Raw genomic sequence first — 21,394 nt, 5'->3', positions numbered from 1 at the left:
AGTCCGTGGCACCACGGCTGTGGAACAGTTTACCTCCACAACTACGTTTGGTTGACTTTAAAAAGCAGTCAAAAACTATTGTTTAAATGGGCCTTCTGTTAATCAACACTTCTGAATTGTTTTGAATTTGCATTGTTTATATTGTCTATTTTATTACTTAATGTTTTCTTTATTTTAACCTTTGTGTACAGCGCTTTGTGACTGCCTGTGTACGAAAAGCGCTTAATAAATAAACCTTACTTGCTTACTTAAAAAGAAGAAAAAAAAGAAAGAAAACAAATAGCATATGTGTGAAAATTATTTAAAAACACAGCTGGAAACGATGAAACTGTATAAATTACACCATGGTAAATTGCTACTTCCTTATTCAAGACATTTAGAATATGCACATTTCATCAAGTCAATTTTTGCTCAGTGTCAGTGAGGCGTTTGGAGCAGCATTTGAATGCCCCAACACCTCTTGGATTCAGTACAGTTTACTACTACCTCACTGAGAAGGTGCGACTATTTCACACGTGGATTCGGTGGTAAAATATGATCTGACTGCTGGTGACAAGCGCACGGGCTGTCAGCAAGCTATGATTAGCATAAATTACTTCATCACATACGCTGGCCTTGCTCGCGTAAATCACGAAAAGTGTATGCAAGATATCAGTCATCTTTACAGTGTCAGTGTAAGATTTTCCCAGTATTTAAGAGCATATTGGAGAGAAAACAATGAAATTGAATCATGCCACCTGTGAGCTGAGGTTCACTGGTTATGACTGGGGGGAGCAGGGATTCAACAGGCGCTGTCAGCGGGTCTCCGCCACACAGATACATGCTATGTGAAGATGCTGCACCCTTCAGCTCCATCACACACACTTTACTCTGAGAGACAGAAATGGCACAGGGTTAAGGTTGTTATATCATCAAGACCAGAGAGGACGTCCAGGCTGCAGTAAGGACATCTAAATAATATGAATGCATTAGGAACAGTGTTTTAGCCTTGGCCAAGCGATCAGTTTTTATAAGCAGTGATTGAGGACAAGGACAGGGTGAGAGCACGCATGCATTCACAGCTGAAAGCGCGTGTAAATCTGTACACGTGTGCGCCCCTCTGACCTTATTCATGAGCTCTATGGTGAGTTTGTCAGAGTAGTTGACAGACGGGTGGTCAGGCTGAAAGGTGACCGTGAATTCTTGGCTCTGCCCTGGAGGAATGCTGCCCTCTACTGGCACCACACTGAACACACTCAACCCACTGTAGTTCTGAGTCCCTGCACAAGTCAGAAAACACGTTGCTTGGTCAGTATGAAAGAATTGAACTGTTGGAGCACATTACCCTCCTGTTTTTTTAAGCAAATATTCTAACATTTACAGCATTATTACAGTTTTATATGTGTTTGTCTGTCAGTGGGATTATGCAAAAACTGCTAGGTTTAATTTATGAAACTGTAGAAATTTAAACTATTGGGCTATTTGGTGCACACTTGTGCTCTCTTATACAATACTTCTAGTAGGTAATACTGTATTAAAGTTCAGGTCAAGTTTAGTAGTATGTGTAGTCAACTAAATTCACGTCTACATGAGCAGTGAAATACGGACAAAGTGTTAAAAATACAAGCTGCAATCTGTTTTCACTTCTGGAGCTCCAAACAAATCTTACCCACAGCAGGGTGGACATGGGAGTTTGCATATCTGTCTAGCAGAAAGGCCACCCGGTCAGCTCCACCCTGAGGTCTGAAGGGAGAGAGACTAGCGAGCATCACCCTGAAGCTCACTGGCACCGCTGAGCTGTTCTGCAACTACAGGGAGAACGAGATTTAATGCCAGTGACCGAGGCTGTTTTTCCCTCATTACTCTGTAGTCTAAAAATATCTTGCATGGTGCTGCCTTTGTTTTTCTTAATGGTGACGTGATGATGAAAATAAAATAGTCCAACAAATACGGGAACAATCTGAGAGGAAGTGAAGTGCAAAGAAGGGATGGGAGACCAGGAGAAAAAGGAGGTACAGGAGGGTTAAGGAGAGATCTATATGGAACGACCCATTTGAAAGAGAAATAGAAAACACCCAACACGTATTTAGCATCAGCTTTAGCTGTGAGTGTTTTCAAATGGCTCAGAGTTATACTAACGCATCCATGACTATAACCATAAAACCTGTGAGTCTCCTGACTATGATTAACACATGAAAATTGCCCCTTTTACCATTTTTACTCGTTCCACTTAGTGTTTACATGAATCATAAAATATGTTTAAGTTAATGTACTTAAATAAAATTACATCAAAGTTAACCAAGTGAGTTTTTTTCAGTCCACTAAGAAATTAGTATTCAAAAGTAACTAGCGACAGTTTTTTGGTTGTTTTTTTGTTTTGTTTTTTTGTTTGTATTAACTTTCACACACCTTCACGACTTGTGAGGCAGTCTCCTTCTCCAGCACATAGCCAAAGTCAAGAACATCTCCATTGTGGGAGGAGGTGACAGCAGGGACTATTCCCTCCCCGAGAAGAGTCATTTCCAGGGTCATTTTCTGGCACCGCACCTCCAGCATGTCACAGCACTGGAACAGTACAGGTTAGATGAGTGTGTTCATCATTATACTTGATTAATTTTACATAAACAGGTACAAAGAAGACTCAGTGTATTAACACAGATGGTCGGCTTGTCACTTGTAACAAAAAACAAAGCTAAATTATAACATTTACATAGTTAACCCACCTTTTTTCCCAAAGTTGGACTGAAGGCAAGAATCAGAGTGTGTTTTTCTCCAGGTCTTATGGATCTAAGAGCATTGAGCAGGGAAAAGGGACTGTACACGTCGAACACCGACGAGCTCAGCTTATAAAGGGTTAAAGAAAAGCTACGGTGAATATTATAGTAGTAGAAGCAGTGCATTGATTTTGTTTTTTGTAATCTTTGATTTGTGGACATGAAAGTAAAACATGTAAAGAGATGGCATTCATAAGGTGAACTGGATTAAATGTCCAGGTACATCTGAAATGATGGAATAATCTCAGGTTTCACTGTAGAGTGTTGGTGGTGAAGTATTCGCATAATCTGTGCTATCGGTGGTGATCCATTTGAACACATAACATCTTTTTCTTCAACTTGTTGTTGTTCACATGTCATCCCTGATAGGACTTTTCCAGATTTTTGCAATTTCTTTTTTATTTAGCACGAGCTAAATAAGATCTGTTTGTCTCTAGCAGAAAGTAGAGACAAACAGAAATTATGGTGAAACTAAGACAGGAAATGAAGTGAAACAAAAGCCCCAAAGCCAGACTAGAAATGTGGATGTTGAGATTAATAGTTAGCATCTTCAACGCCAGAGACACACCAACAGCCTGCTTCCATCCTAATGCAATGATGGTGAACAAAATTTCATTTATGATGCTGCTGGCAAATGTCACAGTGCGCACTATAAATAGTTTTCTCCAAACCACAGTCTATAAACCTTGTAATCAGTGCGATACCATGGTGTCTGAGAGTTTGAGAGATGGGCCATGAAATGCACCTTTCTCCAGATTTTGATATCCTCAAATCACCACCTGTCTGTGATGATAAATTCTTCTGGAGATAACAAAGAAAATGTGCTTTATTTGTCTAATTTGGGTGACCTGACTCTTTCATGCACAATTATTTAGTTCTGAAAGTCAAAATGGAACTTAAACACCAAATATCTGAATTCTGCTGTGTATAAAGCAACACAGTGTGCACATAATACACATTACTGAAAAATCCTTCACACAGATAAATTCAGAAAAGGGAAAAAACCACATACATATGACATATGTATTATGAATATCACAAGTATCACAAATGTTTAAAGCTGTCAGCAAGGTAATCAATAGTTTTGTAAAAAACAAAAACAAAGGATACATCCAAAGATTCCTGTGAAATGTTCTGAACTGTAAACCTTTTAATCACTCTTTCTCCTACAGATGGAAGACACAAATACAACAAGGTAGATAAGAATAAAAATCCAGCATTATTTAAGCGTTTTTAATGTAACTATACATTTTTTATAAACGACTCACCCACTGTCACCTGATGGAAGTTTATGATATTGCAGCCATTGTTGGATATCACCACTAGAGGGGGTTGTACAGCAGGACACTGAAGCTTCAAGTAGAGCGTATTGAAGGGACTGTGGAGGTAAAGGACATCTGATGAATGCAGATCCATATATGTTGTTGTTTTTTTTGTTTTTTTTAAAATTAAAGTGAAACTTAAACGACTTAAGAGATGTAGAAGTGTAATATGATCTTCACCATAGAAGCTGAATACCTTCTTGTAATATAATTATTCTAACACAAAACCAACCTAGAAAACTGAGATGGGGCCATTAGCAAAGTTTTTGTGATTGGAGTATTAACTTTTTTGAAATGCACCTTTTTTGAACTATTTCTGAGATTTATACCAGCTGAAGAAATCTTCTATTTCTTGGACATACATGCTCCCTTAATAGACTATTAAAACTCTAGAGGCATTTAGTTACGCACACTTATTTGTATAAAAAGAAAAGTAGTAAATGCTCCACAGGTCAACAACCACATTTTGTCAGGTCTTGTGCTTGAAGTCGGATGTCAAATAATTTTAGTTATTCAACTTATCAAAAACTCCACATGAAAACACAGTTATCTCAAGGTAATGTTACCGTCACAGAAATAGGAAGAAACAGAGGTAAACTGGGAGCCTAACTGTTGTTATGGTTGTCATTACAGGTGGGGGGAGCAGAATCAAACCCAAGTAAAATACCGGGGTCAGGATTGCTAATACCAACACAGATACTGATACTTTTAACCTATAAAGGCAAATTATATAGTGGAGACCAGTGTGTGATGATTTATGAGACCAATCATCATCAATCTGCAGATTTTTCAATGACCACTAAATAATTTTTTCTTTCCACAATAAATGGTTAATACAAATAAACACAACTTTAAACATTTTCATGCATTTCGAAACTAGGTTTTTGAAGAGGTGGTATGTCATTTAATTAGAAAAAACCCCCAACACATAACACATTTCAGTGGGCTACATACTGAACTTACAGGATAAAAACAAAGAATCGATCCTATTGCTCTAGTATCAATCTGATATCTATATTTGGATGGATCTGCCCACTTCTACATGACAAAAACCTAACATGACGGGGCCTACAGTGTGCTGTACACGTGTATATGGAAGCTGATTATTGACCTCCATGCTGGCTGGACTAGTTTGTCGTCCTCTGGAGGGTCTCCGTCTGACACAAAGCAGGGAATGGTGTACTCTCTATAACGTTTCCTGAAGGAGTATAGTAGAGAGGCCTTGGCCTCCTCGTACCAACTTGACCTTAAAAGGAAAAGAGTAACAATTAAACATATAAAAAGACTCCTTGTTGCTAGCACTTATTTTGTACAATTCCAACAAACCTTAAAGTCAATAGTTGGTATGTCCTCGTTTATTCTTGAACACAGCCTGAACTCTCTTAGGAAACCTTGTAGTTTATTTAAGTATCTTCAGGGATAGTTCTCCAGGCTTGAAGGAGATTCAACATCAGTGACACTAACTCAATATTTTCCATCTGGTCAAAAACTCGTCATCCTTCCTGCAAGACTGACTGGGCTGTTGACCACAGTGTGCTGGCCCACCTGGCTAGATCAACTAAGCCTACTGTCAGGCATGGTAACTCCAGCATCAAGTTTGGTCTATTAAACATCCGCTCTCTCACTGGTAAGGGACATCTCGTACACGATCTCCTCTGTGATCGTAAGTTGGACTTTCTTTGGCATGGCAACAGCCCAATGACTTTGTTTCTCTCAATGACTCCACTCCGTCTGAGTTGGTTTACACCTGTCAACCTCGCATCTCGGGGAGGGGCGGAGGTCTCGCGATAATTCACCGGAAGCACTGGGAAGTACTCCCTGTCTCTGCCCCTCCCTCCCATTCATTTGAATACATTGCACTACAGCTCCCTGGATCTACCCCCACCATCATATGTACTGTTTATCGGCCACCTAAGCCATATAAGGAGTTTTTAAATGAATTTTCTGCTCTTCTCACTCATTTCTTTGTACTTTCTCCAAATCTGATCATTGCTGGTGACTTCAATATTCATATGGACAATGATAAAATCCCTCTTTTCAGAGATTTTACCTCCTGCCTGGAAAGTTTTGGGCTTCTACAGTACATAAAATTTCCTACCCATTCTAAAGGTCATATCCTGAATTTGGTCTGTTGTTCTGGCATTACCCCCACCCATTGTAAAGCCACATTGTTTCCCCAGTCTGATCATATGTTTATTTCTTTTGATGCAAACATAACCGCTTCCAAAACCTGTATCTCTCGTAATATCACTTTTAGGAAAATTAGTAATATTAACGCAGCTGTTTTTTCATCTGCCGTCAATGACCTTCCATCTATCCACAGCTCCTCAACCCCTCTGAAAGGTGCCCTCAAATAAAATGCATTATTATTATTATTATTATTATTATTATTATTATTATTATTATTATTATTATTCAAAGCTCTTCTTTGGATGTTGGCTGCTTTTTGTTCTGTTCTCTGTCAAGATCATTTCACACTGCTTCAATAATGTTGAGGTCTGGGCTCTGGGGAGACCAATCCATGACTGATAGTGTTATATTGTGTGTTTTTCTATCTGTGTATCCTTTTACTCCATTGGCAGCGTGTTTTTGACAAGAGCTCAAACATCACAGACTAAAATGCAGCCCCAAACCATGACGGAGCCTCCAACATGTTTTACAGATGGCTGTAGACACTTACTGTTGTACTGCTCTCCTGTTATCCTTCATATATACTGATGAATATTTGGATTAAAAATTTAAAATTTGGATTTATCACTCCATATGATCTGTTGCCCCTGATTCTCAGTGCAGTTCTTGTGCAACCTATTCCCCCTGTTTCCCTCCCTTAAGAATTACATCTTGACAGCTGACCTTCCACTGAGACCATTTTTGATGAGGTTTGGGTGAACAGTAGACGAATCAGCTGAAGGGCCAGATGCATCTCTCAAGTCCTGTGTCAGGTCTTTGATGGATTTTTCTCCCTGTTTCTTAAGGACATGACTTACAGATGCTTCCTTGGTCTGATTTAGACAGTTTTTTCCCCCCCAGTTGTCCAATTCCCTCATTTTTAAAAATATTCAACACAAATGAAGTAGAGATATGCAGATTTTTCGGACCTTGTTGGTGCAAGAACAGACTTTTATGTCTGTCAAACTGTGTTATCTTTGGCTTTTTTTACAGCTTCAGCAACAGAAACGAGAAAAAATTACGTGTTTTGCTGCTAGTAACAAAGTGCCTAAAGATAGAATTTAAAACTAGTCCTTTGTGTAGACACAACAATGGTTCAGTGGCTTTTTTATCCTTGAATGATTCATAAGTCAGTGTTAAGTGGCTTAACAAACACAAGTGCATTCACTTGGACTGGACAGAAAATGAGTGAATAACCAACCAAAATCTGAAGACAACCTTTGAAACACCTTTATAAAGCCTGGAGAACTACTGCTCAAGTCCACTTTAAAAAATTACAAGAAATTCTGACTCCTTGTAAGGAAATGATGAGTGGTTCATGAATTTTGTAAATGAATATATTTTGTGATCACCGTGAATGAAAAGAAATGGGAATGCTGCTGAAATCAATTAGTCACTGGAATAAGAAGAAAAAACCAACAACAACAAAAAGAAAAAGAAAAGCTTTGTAAGTAGTTGATATTCTAGTGTTGTTGGATCTCAGAAGGTATTCATTAGATTTAGCCTTTTAAAAGGAAGTGCAATTAGAGAAACATTTTTTATTCGCAGTCCAGCAAACTGGATCTGTTTGATTAGATTGGGTAAATAATCTGTAGAAACCTACCCTGGTACAATGTTGCCAGGATCTGGTGGTTCACTTTGCTTTCCTTTCTCTGCTTCATTGGACACCTTGCTGTTTTTTGGATTCACCGATGCCTTTTTCCCCTTACTAGGTTCCAGTGGGATCTCCAGTTTTGCCTTACAATGCACATGAACACGAGTGATGGGTTCATACTAAGGTAGGTGACTGAAGGGACTACATCTTGTAAAAAAAATGTTCTGTGTGATTATGAAAGTAAAAAAAAACATTTAGTCACTTAAGATGTGTTCACATTTAAAAACCCTGGCACTAGCGGACAGTGGCTGGAGTGGGAAGGTGGGTGTGAAGCTGTACCTCCTGTTCAGCGAGTCTGTTTCCCTCGAGCTCACTCTCATAGAGCAACTTGGCTCGATGAAGACGACGGAGCGCCTCTTCTTTGATCTCCTGGTCCAACAGTCTGGGTTTGAACGTCACCTGGACAAGACATCTCTGGGGTAGAGGATAGACGGTAATATGTCTGAAATTGCTCAGATTTAGACGATAACACAGGATATTTCTGTGTGTTTCTTTCACGCTACAGTGTTCCTACACCATATCACTTTTTAACTTCAAACCTCTGCTTCATATTAAGGTTGAAATTAGCTTTCAGCAGTGTCCTGTTTTGGGGTTACTGGTTTGTAACAATTCAAGCGGACTGATATATTACCCTGGATCTCTGTGCCTTCTAGCACTTGTGAAGTTGTCACTGTAAATATATTATTCTTAATATCTTGCTTGGAAAATAAAGTTTAAATAAAAAAAATACTGGAGTCTGGAGGTAAGTGGTCATCTGGAAAATAAGACTTAAAATTAGACTGTCAGAACCAATAGAAGTGGTTTTCATTGAGCTTTTTTTTTCCCATTTATATCTATAAATAGTGCTTGTTCACTTCCATCAGGTGTCCAGCAGAGAGCATCATTACACTTATAATTCCCTCTGAGCACAGATGGTTTGGTTCCTTAGCTCTGTGCTTATTAAGATCATTTTTAACCAAGATGTAGTAAATGAAAACTAACCGCTTTCTCTAATGTTTAATTTCTTTATAGAAACAAAAGGTTTTGTCCATTCAGGTTTATAAATGCATTCAGAAGGAGATTAATCTGTTTTTGGGGCTGATGTGAGATTTTGGTGTGCAAATATAACCACCCCCCCCAAAAAAGAAAAAGAACAGTTGGATGATGTGTACTCTTAAGTGGTGAGGACAAAAAAAACAGATGGCCCACATTGTATTATTTTACAGATATTACAACATGAAATTATTCAGTTAATAATTAGTTTCAGCTAACTCTAGAATAAGCTACTATGTAGATTTAAATAGACTGTCTAACTGTTATAAATCTGAAGTCTTCTTCACACTAGCAACCTTCTATGTATAAAACCAGTGGTGTGTTCCTTTAACATAAGTGTAAACTTAATAAGACGTGTTATACCGCACCTCTCCAGGAAGAAGGCGTCCTGCAGACGGACTGATGCCGATGTCTGAGTCCTCTGGCAGGGCAAAGGAGAACAAACGGGGCATTACAGGCGCCTTGACCCCTGGAGAGACTGGTTGTCTATTTTGGTCACGGCCCGTTTGATGGTTGCTCAGGAACAGCATGGCAGTGGACTGGTCACCTACTGCTGTGGCTCCAAACTGAACCAGAAAATGGGAGAGCTCCAGTGGTGGGTGGACACCCACTGCTCGGCAAGACAGCAGAAAATCTCTGATGACAAAATGAATGTTTTTGCTATGGATCAGTAGGTATTGGATTTAATTGAATAAACGGGATCACAACATTCAGTAAAGGCAGTGATTAAAATGTCCTATCAACAGATAAGTACAAAAGACTGAATGTTTAAGCAGACACAATGATGCCATAAAGAGTAAATGTCCTTCATTTACACACAGTGTAGGATTTAAAACTAACCTGTTAATTCCAGACTTGCAGCAGAGCTGAAAGACGTACTCTTTGGCAGTTTGGGCACTAAAAATCAGATCAACCTCCAGGGTTTCTTGTGGGAGCAGAGTACCAAATCCATCATTGGGCTGAACCTCAATAAACTTGATTTAGAGAAAAAAACAAAAGCTTTAAAGTTATAACTCAGGATGTTTTCATGAAATTTAACTTAGACTCTGATGCTGGTTATGGTTGCTGTAGCCATTTAAAGCATTTACATTAAGTAATTATCCCTCTGTCTGTTGTAGCTTTTATTGGTGGCAGCAAAATCTGCCAATCCATGCACAGGATGCACATTGTCTACTTAAGCACGGGGGATTATGAGGAAACAATGTAGGATAACAGCCTCTCTGTTTACTGTTCACTCTCTTTACACTATAAGAGCTATATAAAGTTACTGTTTATGCAAACCTAACAAATTTTAATAATAGGAGGAACCCTGTGGAATGGAACAAACAGTGAAAGTGGGATGTGGACTAAATATGATTCTTCCATAAACATAACATTATCTGCAAAGATAGCAATGCTTGTATCTGGATCCACGCAACTCTACCTCACGAACACATTAACACTTAATAGAAGAAAAGGTTTTCACATCATTCATGCAGTACCTCAGGCACACCCAAGAAGCCAAAGTCTTGGGGTAAAAGGGACAGATTGGTGAGGCGAATGCTGCTCTTGACTGACTGGTAAATGGAACAGTAGCCAAAGTCCACCTCGGTGTGGTCAAACTGCAGGTCTGAGGAGGTCACAATGGCGTGGACGGTGAAATGGGTGGGCTGCACCTGCACAAACATGAAGCATCTTTACATCTTTGTTCTCCAGACAGACAACAACTTTTTATCAGTGAAGGTAAATCTGTCTTTCTTTTTTAAGTACAACATGAAATTTCTTTTAATTTCACTTTATCATAATAACGCTAACCTGCCCCAGAAAAATTTGGCTTATATAATACAACTCCACGGGCTGTTCTGAAAACTGTTCTGGTATCACATTTTAAATCTTAATTATACATTATCATATTCTGAGTAATAAACATGGGCGTATTACAGACTGATGTTGCTTTAATTTACAAAGACTTCTCAAGTCTGTGAATTAACAGACAGATGCAGTTGAATTATCGAAAGAATCAAATTGATGTTTAACATCAGTCATGGCTAGAATCGAGCAATTTTTGTGCATTCGGTCATTTTTCATTACCCAGCACTGATAGAACTGCGTCTATGTTTGTGTGCGTGTGTGTGTGTGTGTGTGCAATCCAAAACAGGGCTGTGGCTCAGAGTCGGCTTTACAAAGCACCGACCTAAGTACATTTTTTACAATTAGTAAGTCCTAGTCTATAATTTTTGAGGTCTGGTCATGTCTTTATTTCTCTTTCATGAACAGCTGAGCTCTGTAGCTTTTACAGGAAATATTTCTCAGGCAGCAGTAAAACAGAACATTTGTTCGAGACTATTTTAAGCAGTGGATTAATACACATTTCATGCTCCAATGAGTATTCATGGAGGCAGGGTGATGTGTTTGAGATCCACTCAAAATAAAATTTGGTGTCACGTTTTTGTGAACAAATCAATGTGTATGAGTTTGGAGCTCCTCGATGCAAAAAACTAAGTTCTGGAGCTCATTAGCTTCGTTAGCCTTATTCTCTGACAGCATTTAAGTTCACTTCATGTGAATTGTACTAGACAAGAGGCAATTTTGTTAAATTTTGTCAGGTTTTGAGGATTTTTCCCCCCAGCAGTATAAAGCAGATGAGCTTGTTTACTGCACCATTGATTTCCAGGCTGCTGTGATGTCTGGTGACCAGTTGGTGTATGTATGAATGTGTGTGTGTTTTCATGGTGTAATGCCAGGAGCTCATGACTAGGGGCTGGGGGCAACAGCTTTGGTGCATCACAGGAACATCCTGGCCCGCTCTTTGGCTTCTCGTCAGAGCTACACCCCTTCCATGCCCCAGCCCTCTCCTCTCCACGTCCCAGTAAAGTCAGTGAATAGTCGCTGGCTGGGGAGGTAGAGGAAGGTGACAATTTGGCAAGAAGACTGTCCAGATTTAGATTTACTGAAAAAAAGCTGGCAAAAGCACAGCACGAATGTCTAAGCAGCTGCTCTGTGTTTTTAATAAACACTGTCTGATGATATGAAGGAATTCAGCTGCAGTTTCATTTCCTCTTGAATTTCCACTTATATCCTTGTAAACAGTAGCTGCATTAATGTGAATATATAATGATACATTTATGAACTAATGTCTTAGTACAATCCCCCAAAAGAGTGACAACACAGGCCGAGAGATCCAGTCAAATACCAGACACAGGAAAGCCAGATAAGTGATTTTAAAATCAAAATCACAGACACCTGAGTCTCACTTATGCATCACACTAAGTTACAAAAAACAAGCAATAGATAAGATGCTGGCATCTTGTCTGTAGCGAGCATCACTCATGATATCTTAGTACAGGAGTCTCAAACTCGCGGCCCGTGGGCCACTTGCATCCCACGTCACCCCTACTTGCGGCCCATATATTGATGTAAAAAAATCGAATTCAATTTGGCCCATGAAGTTTCTTTTTTTGTTAGGGTGGATTTGTTTGTTGTTGAAGTTCTTAGAAATAAGTTCATTAAAAAGCAAAAACTTATTTAACATGAAGGAAATATGAGCAGAGAGTACAAACATGTTGAGGGATTGGCTGTGTTAGCGTTTTTATTTTGCGTTTTTAAGTGCTGCCACGTGTCTGGCCAGAAAGAGAGTACCAATGTGTTTATTTGGTAGTTCAATGAAAGGCTTCAGTTGGTTAAGAGTGAGAAAAAAAATGTGTTCACATTTGCAGTTTTGTCTTATTATACAATATTTGAAATGAAAAAATAAACAAACAAAACACTATATGTTCGGAAATATTTGTGGGTGTTTTCTTGTTTTGTGCTACATGGACACTAAAGTGGCCCTTCAGTAAGATGACAGGGCCAGCAGTGGCCCACAGCTCATTTAAGTTTGAGATCCCCGTCTTAGTATGTAGAATCATGTACTAAACCAACTATATTTCCCAGAAACAACATTAATTTGTTCAAACACGCTGCCAGAGCAGAACCTGAAGCAGAAATGTTAAACTCATTTTACACTGTGGGCCACATACAGCTTGCTTTGGTCTTAAGTGGGTTGGACCAACTTTTTTTCTGTAAGTTGAAAGATGTTTAACTACGTGTTTAATCAGTGAGATATCTAATATAAGAAAAAGAAGTGTAATTTCAATGGTTTGTGTCAGTTTTTGTAGATGATGTAGTCAGTAAAAGAAATCTGTCAGCATGACTTAAACTGCAAGAAATAAATGTTTAAAATGACAGAAAAAGCACTGGCATGTTTTTGCCTAAGTTAATTAACAAAAAGCTTTCTTTTTTATTTTACTCTGAAATCACTGTAAATATATACAGAAATTTCTCTTTTAGATAATGAAAAAAGTTTTCTGTCATTTGCTTATTTACTTTTACTTAATTACAATGTTTTTGGATCAATTACCATATGGGAGGTCTCCCCTCCTTCACATTTCCCAAAGCACTGCAATGGGCTGGATTGGATTCTTTGCTGGGCCAGTTCTAGCTGCCGGGCCTTATGTTTGACACCCCTGACCTAAAGTATCAGAGTACTACATCAACATGTGTACTGCTCTATATGTATGTGATGAAATCAAGAAAGATGACAACTGCCTTGGCTGGTGGGCAAGAGGTTTTAAGGTAGTCAAATTTTGCGCACAACAGGTGCTCCATAATAAAAGAAGGGGATAACAAATACATCTGAAACCTACTTTACCATTTTTGTGCTACTGCAGACAGTTTCAGCAAAACTATATGGGATAACCTTTATGCTTGGCTTATTAGTGTCCATGGAATAACTGGGCCTTGGGGGCGGGAGATAATTTTAGCTTGTTACAAGCAAAATAGGTTACAACCTTCGCTAGCTGCGCTTCTGTTTAGGACAAAGTAGGACACTAGCACTGCACTACACGTTCAAGCCCACTGCTTTCAGGATCACATTGCTCTTATCTGCAGTTTACGTGTATAGTGCGTAACATGACACAAACCTGGCCTGCTACTTGCACTGTCATTGGAACCTCCAGGACTCCTGTGTCACTGTCAAAAAACTTTGCATCTTTGGACAGGGAGCGTCTGTGAGAAAGCAAAAAGGAAGGCGTGAGGAAGTCGCCATTTGTCATAAAAACAGCTTTATCTTCATGTTTACAAGCAGAAAAGAGCAAAGACATCAAGTAGAGGCTGAAAACAAACAGGTAATCGCAACAGTGATTTTGATGCGTTTTTATTTGTTTTGTTAAAATACAAAAAATGCCATCTGTCGAAAGCCACAAGCCGGTGAAGAAAGAAAGAGAAAGATTCAGACCCTGAAGACCCATTACTTTACTTTAACCCACGACTGTAGGATCGGCACGCCGGGGAAAGCAGGAGAGAGATGCAGAGCGCGCCTCCACACTACTGTAGGTTGTAGCCATGGTGATGGGAGACGTAAGTATGATTCAAAGAGGACCAGTAGTCATGCACAGGCTTATGTAAAACTCCAGTCCCTCAATATCCCTCAGTGTCAAGAGCTGCTCTCGTGCTAGCACCAGTAAAAAACTGCATATATGCACGTATGCAGAATTCATTAGCATGTAAAAAAAAAGAAAAGTGGTCAAATGTCAAATGCTGTTTGTGTCTTAGATCCACCCACCACCTCCTGTCTCCTTCTCCTAACATCCTTCAATTTTCTTCTCTGCTATTCCTCGCTTTCCCTCCCTTTCTCTCCTTTCAACTGCCTCCCTCTGTCTTTTCCTCTTTACACTCTTAATGCCGGTTGAAGGCTTGAGAGCTAATGCTGTAAATGTCATTGGTTTTAAGGCTCCCCAGATGCTAGTGTGTCTTTTCAAAGCACTACAACCACCCTCGCCTTCAGCAAATCTGTCAGCTTCAAGTTCGAGGAAAGGTTTGTATTTCGTACGTCCCAGAAACTGCTCTACGACAACCCCATTCATGACTCAAAACCCACAAAGGTCACCTCCTCACCCATCAAAATTAAATCTCTGCAATTACAAAGTCCTTTTTTTCCCCCTGCATAGGTTGACCAATGAGTGCAGAGGGAGTATTTAAGGAAGCACTCTTGTTCTGCCTGCTAATAGAATCGCTGCTGGAGAGTCACTCTTGAATTAGCTTGGCAGGGCAGAGTGGAAAAGCCTGGTGGGGCGTCGCCAGGCCCATATGCTCGGGAGAATTTTGTCGATGGATAGGCTTTCAGATTTGTCAGTGTCCTAAACAGATTTACTTGTGTGCTCTTCCTCTCTGCAGCCAGATTATCCACAGTCCAAAAGTAATTCTCCTCTATAGCCTTTATGGTACTTCAGAGATTAGTAGATGCAGTAAAACTCAAATGGTTGTTCTAACTACCGAGCCGCAATGCAAATAACCAGAGTATTTCAAGTGAAACTACTGAAATAACCTGTTCAATCCAGCAGGTGTTTTTTCTAATGACCAGCTTTAATCTATAACAGTGAGGAGGAAAAACACAGAAGGAAGCCTGTTTTTCAGGGGACTTTATGAGCTTACAACACAGCGCTTCCTTTCGCTTGAGTAAAAATAATGTATTCACATAGAAAATATATACATTCCTCTTCAGTCTGCACTCGTATTTAGACTTCTCTTCACCATTAAAAAAAGTGATTATGAAAGGGATTACAGATTAAGAGGCTTAAGGATTTTTCACTGTGCAAAAACGGGCGGACGAGAATTACAGTAAATGACCATTAAGTAAAAAAACATAATGATGGGAAAGAAATAAGTTACGGAAGTTATTTTGTTTGCTTGTTATCTTGAAACCCACTGCAGTGTGAACGTTTCTGATGAGAGTCGTGCGTTAGCAGTTAAAGTGCTGGCAGAACCATTCAGTCTAATCTGCAGTAATTTATCCTTGTAATCTCCCTTTTATCAGCTGGAACTGCCAGGGTTGGAGACATTGCCTGCTCTTCAGAGATTACACCTAAAACCACTAATTCGAGTAGTCCTGTTCAAATGATCACGTCATCAGCAAAAACAGGGAAACAAATTTCCCTGGGTTAGATTGAAATTCTCCACAGGCACAACCTAAGAATGTGCTTTCCTTTTCTGTGGGACAGAGTTTAGAAGAAGCCAAAATTTAGGACCAAAAGAGCCAGCTCACATGGCATGCTAATGCATCTTATAACGGTGCGGCGTGTAAGGTTTCAAGACAAATTTAGTATGTTACAATAAAGTACAATATGTAAAAGACAGGGAAACTCTCAAATTCAAAGCAATTGTGATTGTAGCTTTTGTGCTGGCAGTAAATGACAAAGTAAAAAGACTAAACAACCCTCCGCCGAACAGAAATGAGCTAACACGAACCGAATATCGGGCGGCACAAATGTCACGAAACAAAATGGCAATCACTCTGATTCCGTCAGCGTCCATCTGAATTCAAACGAGCAGCATTCCTCTTCATCGAGCGGGATCACAAACATGTGAACCATTAGATTTAGTACAGTACAGAGGGGATTATGCTGCACATGGAAGAATGTGAGGCAAAAGAGTGAGTGGGCTAGATGTGACAAATAAAGGTGGAGGAAGACAGGCAGCGAGGGCTGAAGCAAGAAGAGATGCTGAATGATGTGGGCAGGCTAAGCACAATCCCTCGGAGCAGGAAGCAAGAATGTGCTCACCCTCTCCCAAAAGCCTGAGGAGGGGAGGCAAGAAGGAAACACCTGTATAAAGAATGAAAGCTATGAGTCATTTGTGAATCCAGATTTAACAGTGTGTGAGTGTGTGCGCGGATTAGACAGTGAGTGAAAGCAGTGCTTCTAATGAGGACTTGGAAATCCAATGATAATCCCTGGCTGAAGGAATTGGCAATGCCATCTTAAATGACACACCGCCACTGCATAACACAAAAGCAAACCTACCAAAAATCAACAGATTGGGAGGCGAGATCCAACCATGACAGAGATGACACATACAGGGACACAGCTTGATGACATGCTGGAAACATACTTGTTTTCCATCCAATCATGTGAGTTTCTGCTGTGGATGAAGGACACTGTTTGGGTCCTTGGGGTATCTTAAAGGAGAATTAAAATCTACCTTTTGAGACCATACTTACCTACAGAACGGGTTTATGTCTTTGAGAGACATAAACCCCTGCTAATCTTTTAAAAACCCAGATCATCGTTTAATAAAACTCACTGGTGTTTTGAAGATACATACAAAACCCTTAAACACTCAGTTTAAAATTGTATTTCATGCATTTAGCTCACAAGTGGAAGTGAGACATATCTCTGTTTCCACCTGCGTCTACCACGTGTGTCCAAGGTGTCCAACTGACTACTCGTGTTCAGTCTGTCTATGTCACTTCCAGTGAAAGTTCAAAGGGCCTCCACGCACAGCCCTTCGTCCATCTGTCACTGGTCAAGCTCCAGATTTGTTTAGTAAGGGCTAAGCACTAATAAACATATATTCCAACTGCTGAGATTGTCAGGACAAGGTCTTTTTGTGACACATGGCAAAAAAAAAAAAACGGGATATTTTCCTGATATGTCCTTGTTGGCAACACATCATGGCACAGTACAGTTCACACTACAAAAAGAGATGTGTCCAAATATGTCTCACAACACCTCATTAAGATTTTTGATTGATCTGATCATAAGTAGGGTTCCTACATATTAGATTTAAGACTTTTTAAGGTGCTTTTTTTGCTACTTGGAATGAAACTCACGGACCCAGCTCTGGAGGACTCGGGGGTCCGTGAGCAGTTTTGACTGTTGTATGTTATTATCATTATTATTATTATTGTTATTATTTGGGGATGTGTGTTTTTGTGCACTATGCTGTGTTATTCTGTGTTCCACTCATTATATGTATAGGCAGGGTGTGGGTGTGTACATGTGTGTCTGCGGGTGTGGCTGGAGGATGGAGGACAGCCACATGCAGGCCTGATGGGTGTGGCCCTGCAGGAGGACTGGCCACACCTGCCACACACCTGTTGGTGATCAGGGCTCGTAGGGGGAGCTACTTAGGAGAGTGTTGGAGCTCCCACCGGCGTGGGATCATTGAGTTGTCTTCTCAAGTTAGTGTGTGTCAGCGTACGACGGTGCAGTTCGTGTATGCCTGCCAGGGTTGGTGTTGACGGCTGTTTCTGTGGTTTTCCCGCAGGTGGAAGAGTGGACCAGAACGGCAGCACGCACGGGGTGTGCGAGAACACAACAGCAGGGAGCACGAGCACAGACGTCGGAGGGGAGCACACACACACACACGGGAGTCAAGGGAGCAACTGGGATTTATTGTGTTTACAGCTCTCAATGTAAATAAACGCACTGTTTGCACACAGAGCTCTGCGCCTGGGTCCTCTTTCCCCATATCCCCACGGTCTGGCTAGCAGACCGTGACACTTAGGGTTAGAGCCACAAATTGTTTTTGTACTTCACTCAACTTGCAATCTACTTGCACATTATACCAAACATGTCCTTGTTAGATCTGTAAAAAAACAACTAACTGAGGCCACTTGGTTGAAACTGCCGCTTCCAATTGCACCACACTCTTGCTACAAAAAACGATACAACATGCCTTGTATACAGCTGGCAGTCAGGTTTTGGCCATGCAGCAAAATCTTAAAAAATGTACATACCATTAGCTATCTGCTACCTATCAATGACATAATACAAGTGTACATTCAGTAAAAGGTGTATTCATTTTGTCTTGATCTGTGATCATATACCTTTTTTCTTGACAAAAATAATAAATAATCACATTTAGAACTGATTCTAAACAGGATCTATATTATCTTGTTAATATACAGTCTGTGTCAGACTGTGACATAATTACCTGAGAGAAAATAAGGATAATAAACACACGATGTTAGACTGAAAAATGAAGCAACACAGCAAAACTATTTAATGCCAGACTTACACTTAGTGATATTCTGTTCTCAGAATTTACCGTGCTGAGCTTAATATTCTAATAATAGATCTACAATCTACAAATAAACAAGATTTACCACTAAGAGAACAGTGAAAACAGTGTTGTCCACTCAGAGCACAGGGATCTATGTCTGGTGTCTTAGGTTATATAAGCAGATTCAGGACCATCATATAAGCAGTGGTGAATCGTGAATGCATTGAGGGATGAGAGGAGCTTGATACTAACAAAAAGAGGCAGAATAAATGCAGAGTTAGAGCTGGAGAAGTGAAAGAGCACAGAAACAGAGGACTGCAGAGAGAGAGAAAAACCCAAAGAGAAAGAAGTATAATTAAGCACAGAGGTGATAGGCCAGGAAAAAGAGAAGTATGTGTGAGCGAGTGGGAGAAGACGCCACAGAAGCAGGAGAGAGAGACAGAGAGAGAGAGAGAGATGGAGTGATGAAGTGTGATACAGAGAGTAGGGAGGGGGTGAAGCTGTAGTTGTGTTAGTGCTCATGAAGGATGCACCATCTCAGCAGCAGCACAAGTAAAGCTGGACTCTAATCCTCGCATTAAAACCTCTGCTGATTCGCTAAGCCAGATTACTGACATTTTCCCACTTTCCTCTACTGCCACCCTACTGTACGATGACCACTGCATGCCCTTAACTTTTGTCATCTGCAACGAAAATGACCTCCTGTTATTTATTTATTTATGCATACACAAATGTCTTTTCAGTTATCAATACGCAAGGCTGTTGAACTGTGAAACGAGAAAAAAAAGGAGTGTGGGCAGAAGAATACTGACACCCACACAGAGTTTTTACCGCACGCCTCTCATATTTGCCCTGAGGGTCCCCTTGTCCGCTCTCCTAGCATTCAAACCACAGTTCAGCTCCTGCCTCTCCATCTAAATATAGAGCCTGTATTGTTCTTGAAAGAATTACCACATCCTTCAAAGTCATTAGAAACCATTATCACAAGCCTTCATGCCCCTGTGATTAGAGGGCAGGTGTGTTGTAGAAACTCTTTTAGACCTGCTGGCTGCTGACAGGCTTCAGATTGTTGCCTTTTGTAACTCTGTAAGACTCCTCCGCTTACTTGCTTTGGAAAAGGGAATTGTGTCATAAAAGCGTTGTAGTAAACTAGTAACGATATTACAACAGATTTCTGTAGCCAGTCACAACACAGGGAAACACGATTTATAGACAAAAAGAAAGCTAGCATAAATTTTTGTGTAAAATCGACGCAGTGAGTGCTCATCACAGCTTCTTTAACTATTTTGCTCATTGTTTTCCGCCACAAAAGCTATTAACCCAGGCGGCTTAAGCTGGCAAATGAGGGTTGAGATGGTGGGCTGTGTTATACTTAATAATTGTAGTGCACATTAATCCACTATAGCACTGACTGCGAGGCACAGATGGAAGCTAAGTTGCCCAAGGTACATGGATAGTAGTTGATAAAACAGAGTGAGAGAAAACAGGTAGTTTATTTCCCACTTTGCAGCCTGGAGAGCAAGAGAGCACTGTTAACATTGTTCACTTCAACAACCTGTGATCTAGCTTTCTATAATCCCTAGTCAGTGGGCATAAGTAGAAGGATATCAGCTAAACAGGTAAAGCAGTATTAAGTAATAAGATTTATCTGGTTCACAGAAATTGATATGCATGTTGAGTTTTGTTGAACTGTTTTTGTATGTGCAAAATAGCTAACACCAACAGTAGGCTAATATGATAAGTTAGCTAAGTTAACAGTTGTAGTTTTTGTTCTTAGAAGCTTTTAAAATGAACATGAACTGTCCTGTCATAACAGTGTATCGATTTCTTCTTTACTATAATCACCTGCTTTTTTTAAAAACATTAAGTGTGCAGCGTACATAATCTACAGCAGTTCTTCCACAGAAAAACTGTTTACCCTTTTTAAGAAGCAGATTACACAAAACTGTAAGCCAGGATGAAAAATATATTACAACTTCTCTTTGGGGTGAAACAGTTTGCACTTTCATAGAAGGCTGATAGAATCTTAACAAGGTTATTCTAAAATAAGATTATCACTGCTCCAGTGGTTCCATTATCATTGCATCCTCTGTGTGTCCTTCCTTACCTTGGGATGAACTTCAGTTGGGCACTAAAGCTTGATTGAGCCTGGATGAAGCCGGTCTTTGGTAGGATCTCCATGTGCTTCCTCATGTCCTGACATACCTCAAAGGTCAGTTTCAAAGCTGTGCTGGCTCTGCCATGCAAAAAAATATACATATAAATACATAATCCATGATATATAAAACACAGGCAACAATATACAAGAATACTTTATTTTACTGACATAAAGGTAAAGATGGCCGTTCCACATTATCTGAAGTGGATCTCAGATGTTAAATACTCAGGATGGACAATTAACTGTCTGAGTGTCCACATAAGAAGCAGGGGCTGTTGTGGAGGACCACATTAAAAAGCTCATAAAGAGGTAAAATTAATAATGAGCAGAAGTGAGTTGAGCTTATTGGTTCAGTCCTCCCCAACACTCCCTGTTTCTCATTAACTTTCTCAAGTTAATTGTTAAATGAAGGGTAGCTTACTTATTGTATGGCAATGAAATGTACATATATTATACATTTCGCCCTAAAACTTCTTCTGTTTGAGGTTAATTCATTTTTTAGTTA

At 39.9% G+C, this 21,394-nt stretch overlaps 1 protein-coding gene across 6 annotated transcripts in view; it reads right to left on the bottom strand.

The window, feature by feature from the left end:
* cfap74 (cilia and flagella associated protein 74) overlaps positions 1 to 21,394 on the bottom strand; it is a 54,735-nt gene that overhangs the window by 1,965 nt on the left and 31,376 nt on the right. For all 6 annotated transcript variants that reach the window (XM_087833855.1, XM_087833859.1, XM_087833861.1 and 3 more), the window contains exons 22-36: positions 20,839 to 20,967; positions 13,871 to 13,955; positions 10,412 to 10,585; positions 9,771 to 9,904; positions 9,299 to 9,566; positions 8,178 to 8,312; positions 7,848 to 7,981; positions 5,187 to 5,321; positions 4,022 to 4,131; positions 3,864 to 3,919; positions 2,703 to 2,822; positions 2,389 to 2,544; positions 1,649 to 1,787; positions 1,105 to 1,259; positions 738 to 870 (exon numbers count right to left, since the gene is read on the bottom strand). In XM_087833855.1, coding sequence (XP_087689981.1) covers positions 738 to 870; positions 1,105 to 1,259; positions 1,649 to 1,787; positions 2,389 to 2,544; positions 2,703 to 2,822; positions 3,864 to 3,919; positions 4,022 to 4,131; positions 5,187 to 5,321; positions 7,848 to 7,981; positions 8,178 to 8,312; positions 9,299 to 9,566; positions 9,771 to 9,904; positions 10,412 to 10,585; positions 13,871 to 13,955; positions 20,839 to 20,967 — 2,063 coding nt within the window. The remainder of the gene's footprint in view (positions 1 to 737; positions 871 to 1,104; positions 1,260 to 1,648; positions 1,788 to 2,388; positions 2,545 to 2,702; positions 2,823 to 3,863; positions 3,920 to 4,021; positions 4,132 to 5,186; positions 5,322 to 7,847; positions 7,982 to 8,177; positions 8,313 to 9,298; positions 9,567 to 9,770; positions 9,905 to 10,411; positions 10,586 to 13,870; positions 13,956 to 20,838; positions 20,968 to 21,394) is intronic.

Source organism: Neolamprologus brichardi, chromosome 20 (assembly GCF_056152115.1).
Source record: "Neolamprologus brichardi isolate AB-2024 chromosome 20, ASM5615211v1, whole genome shotgun sequence".
Classification (NCBI taxonomy): Eukaryota; Metazoa; Chordata; class Actinopteri; order Cichliformes; family Cichlidae; genus Neolamprologus; species Neolamprologus brichardi.
This window is presented reverse-complemented; position numbering and strand designations above follow the sequence as displayed.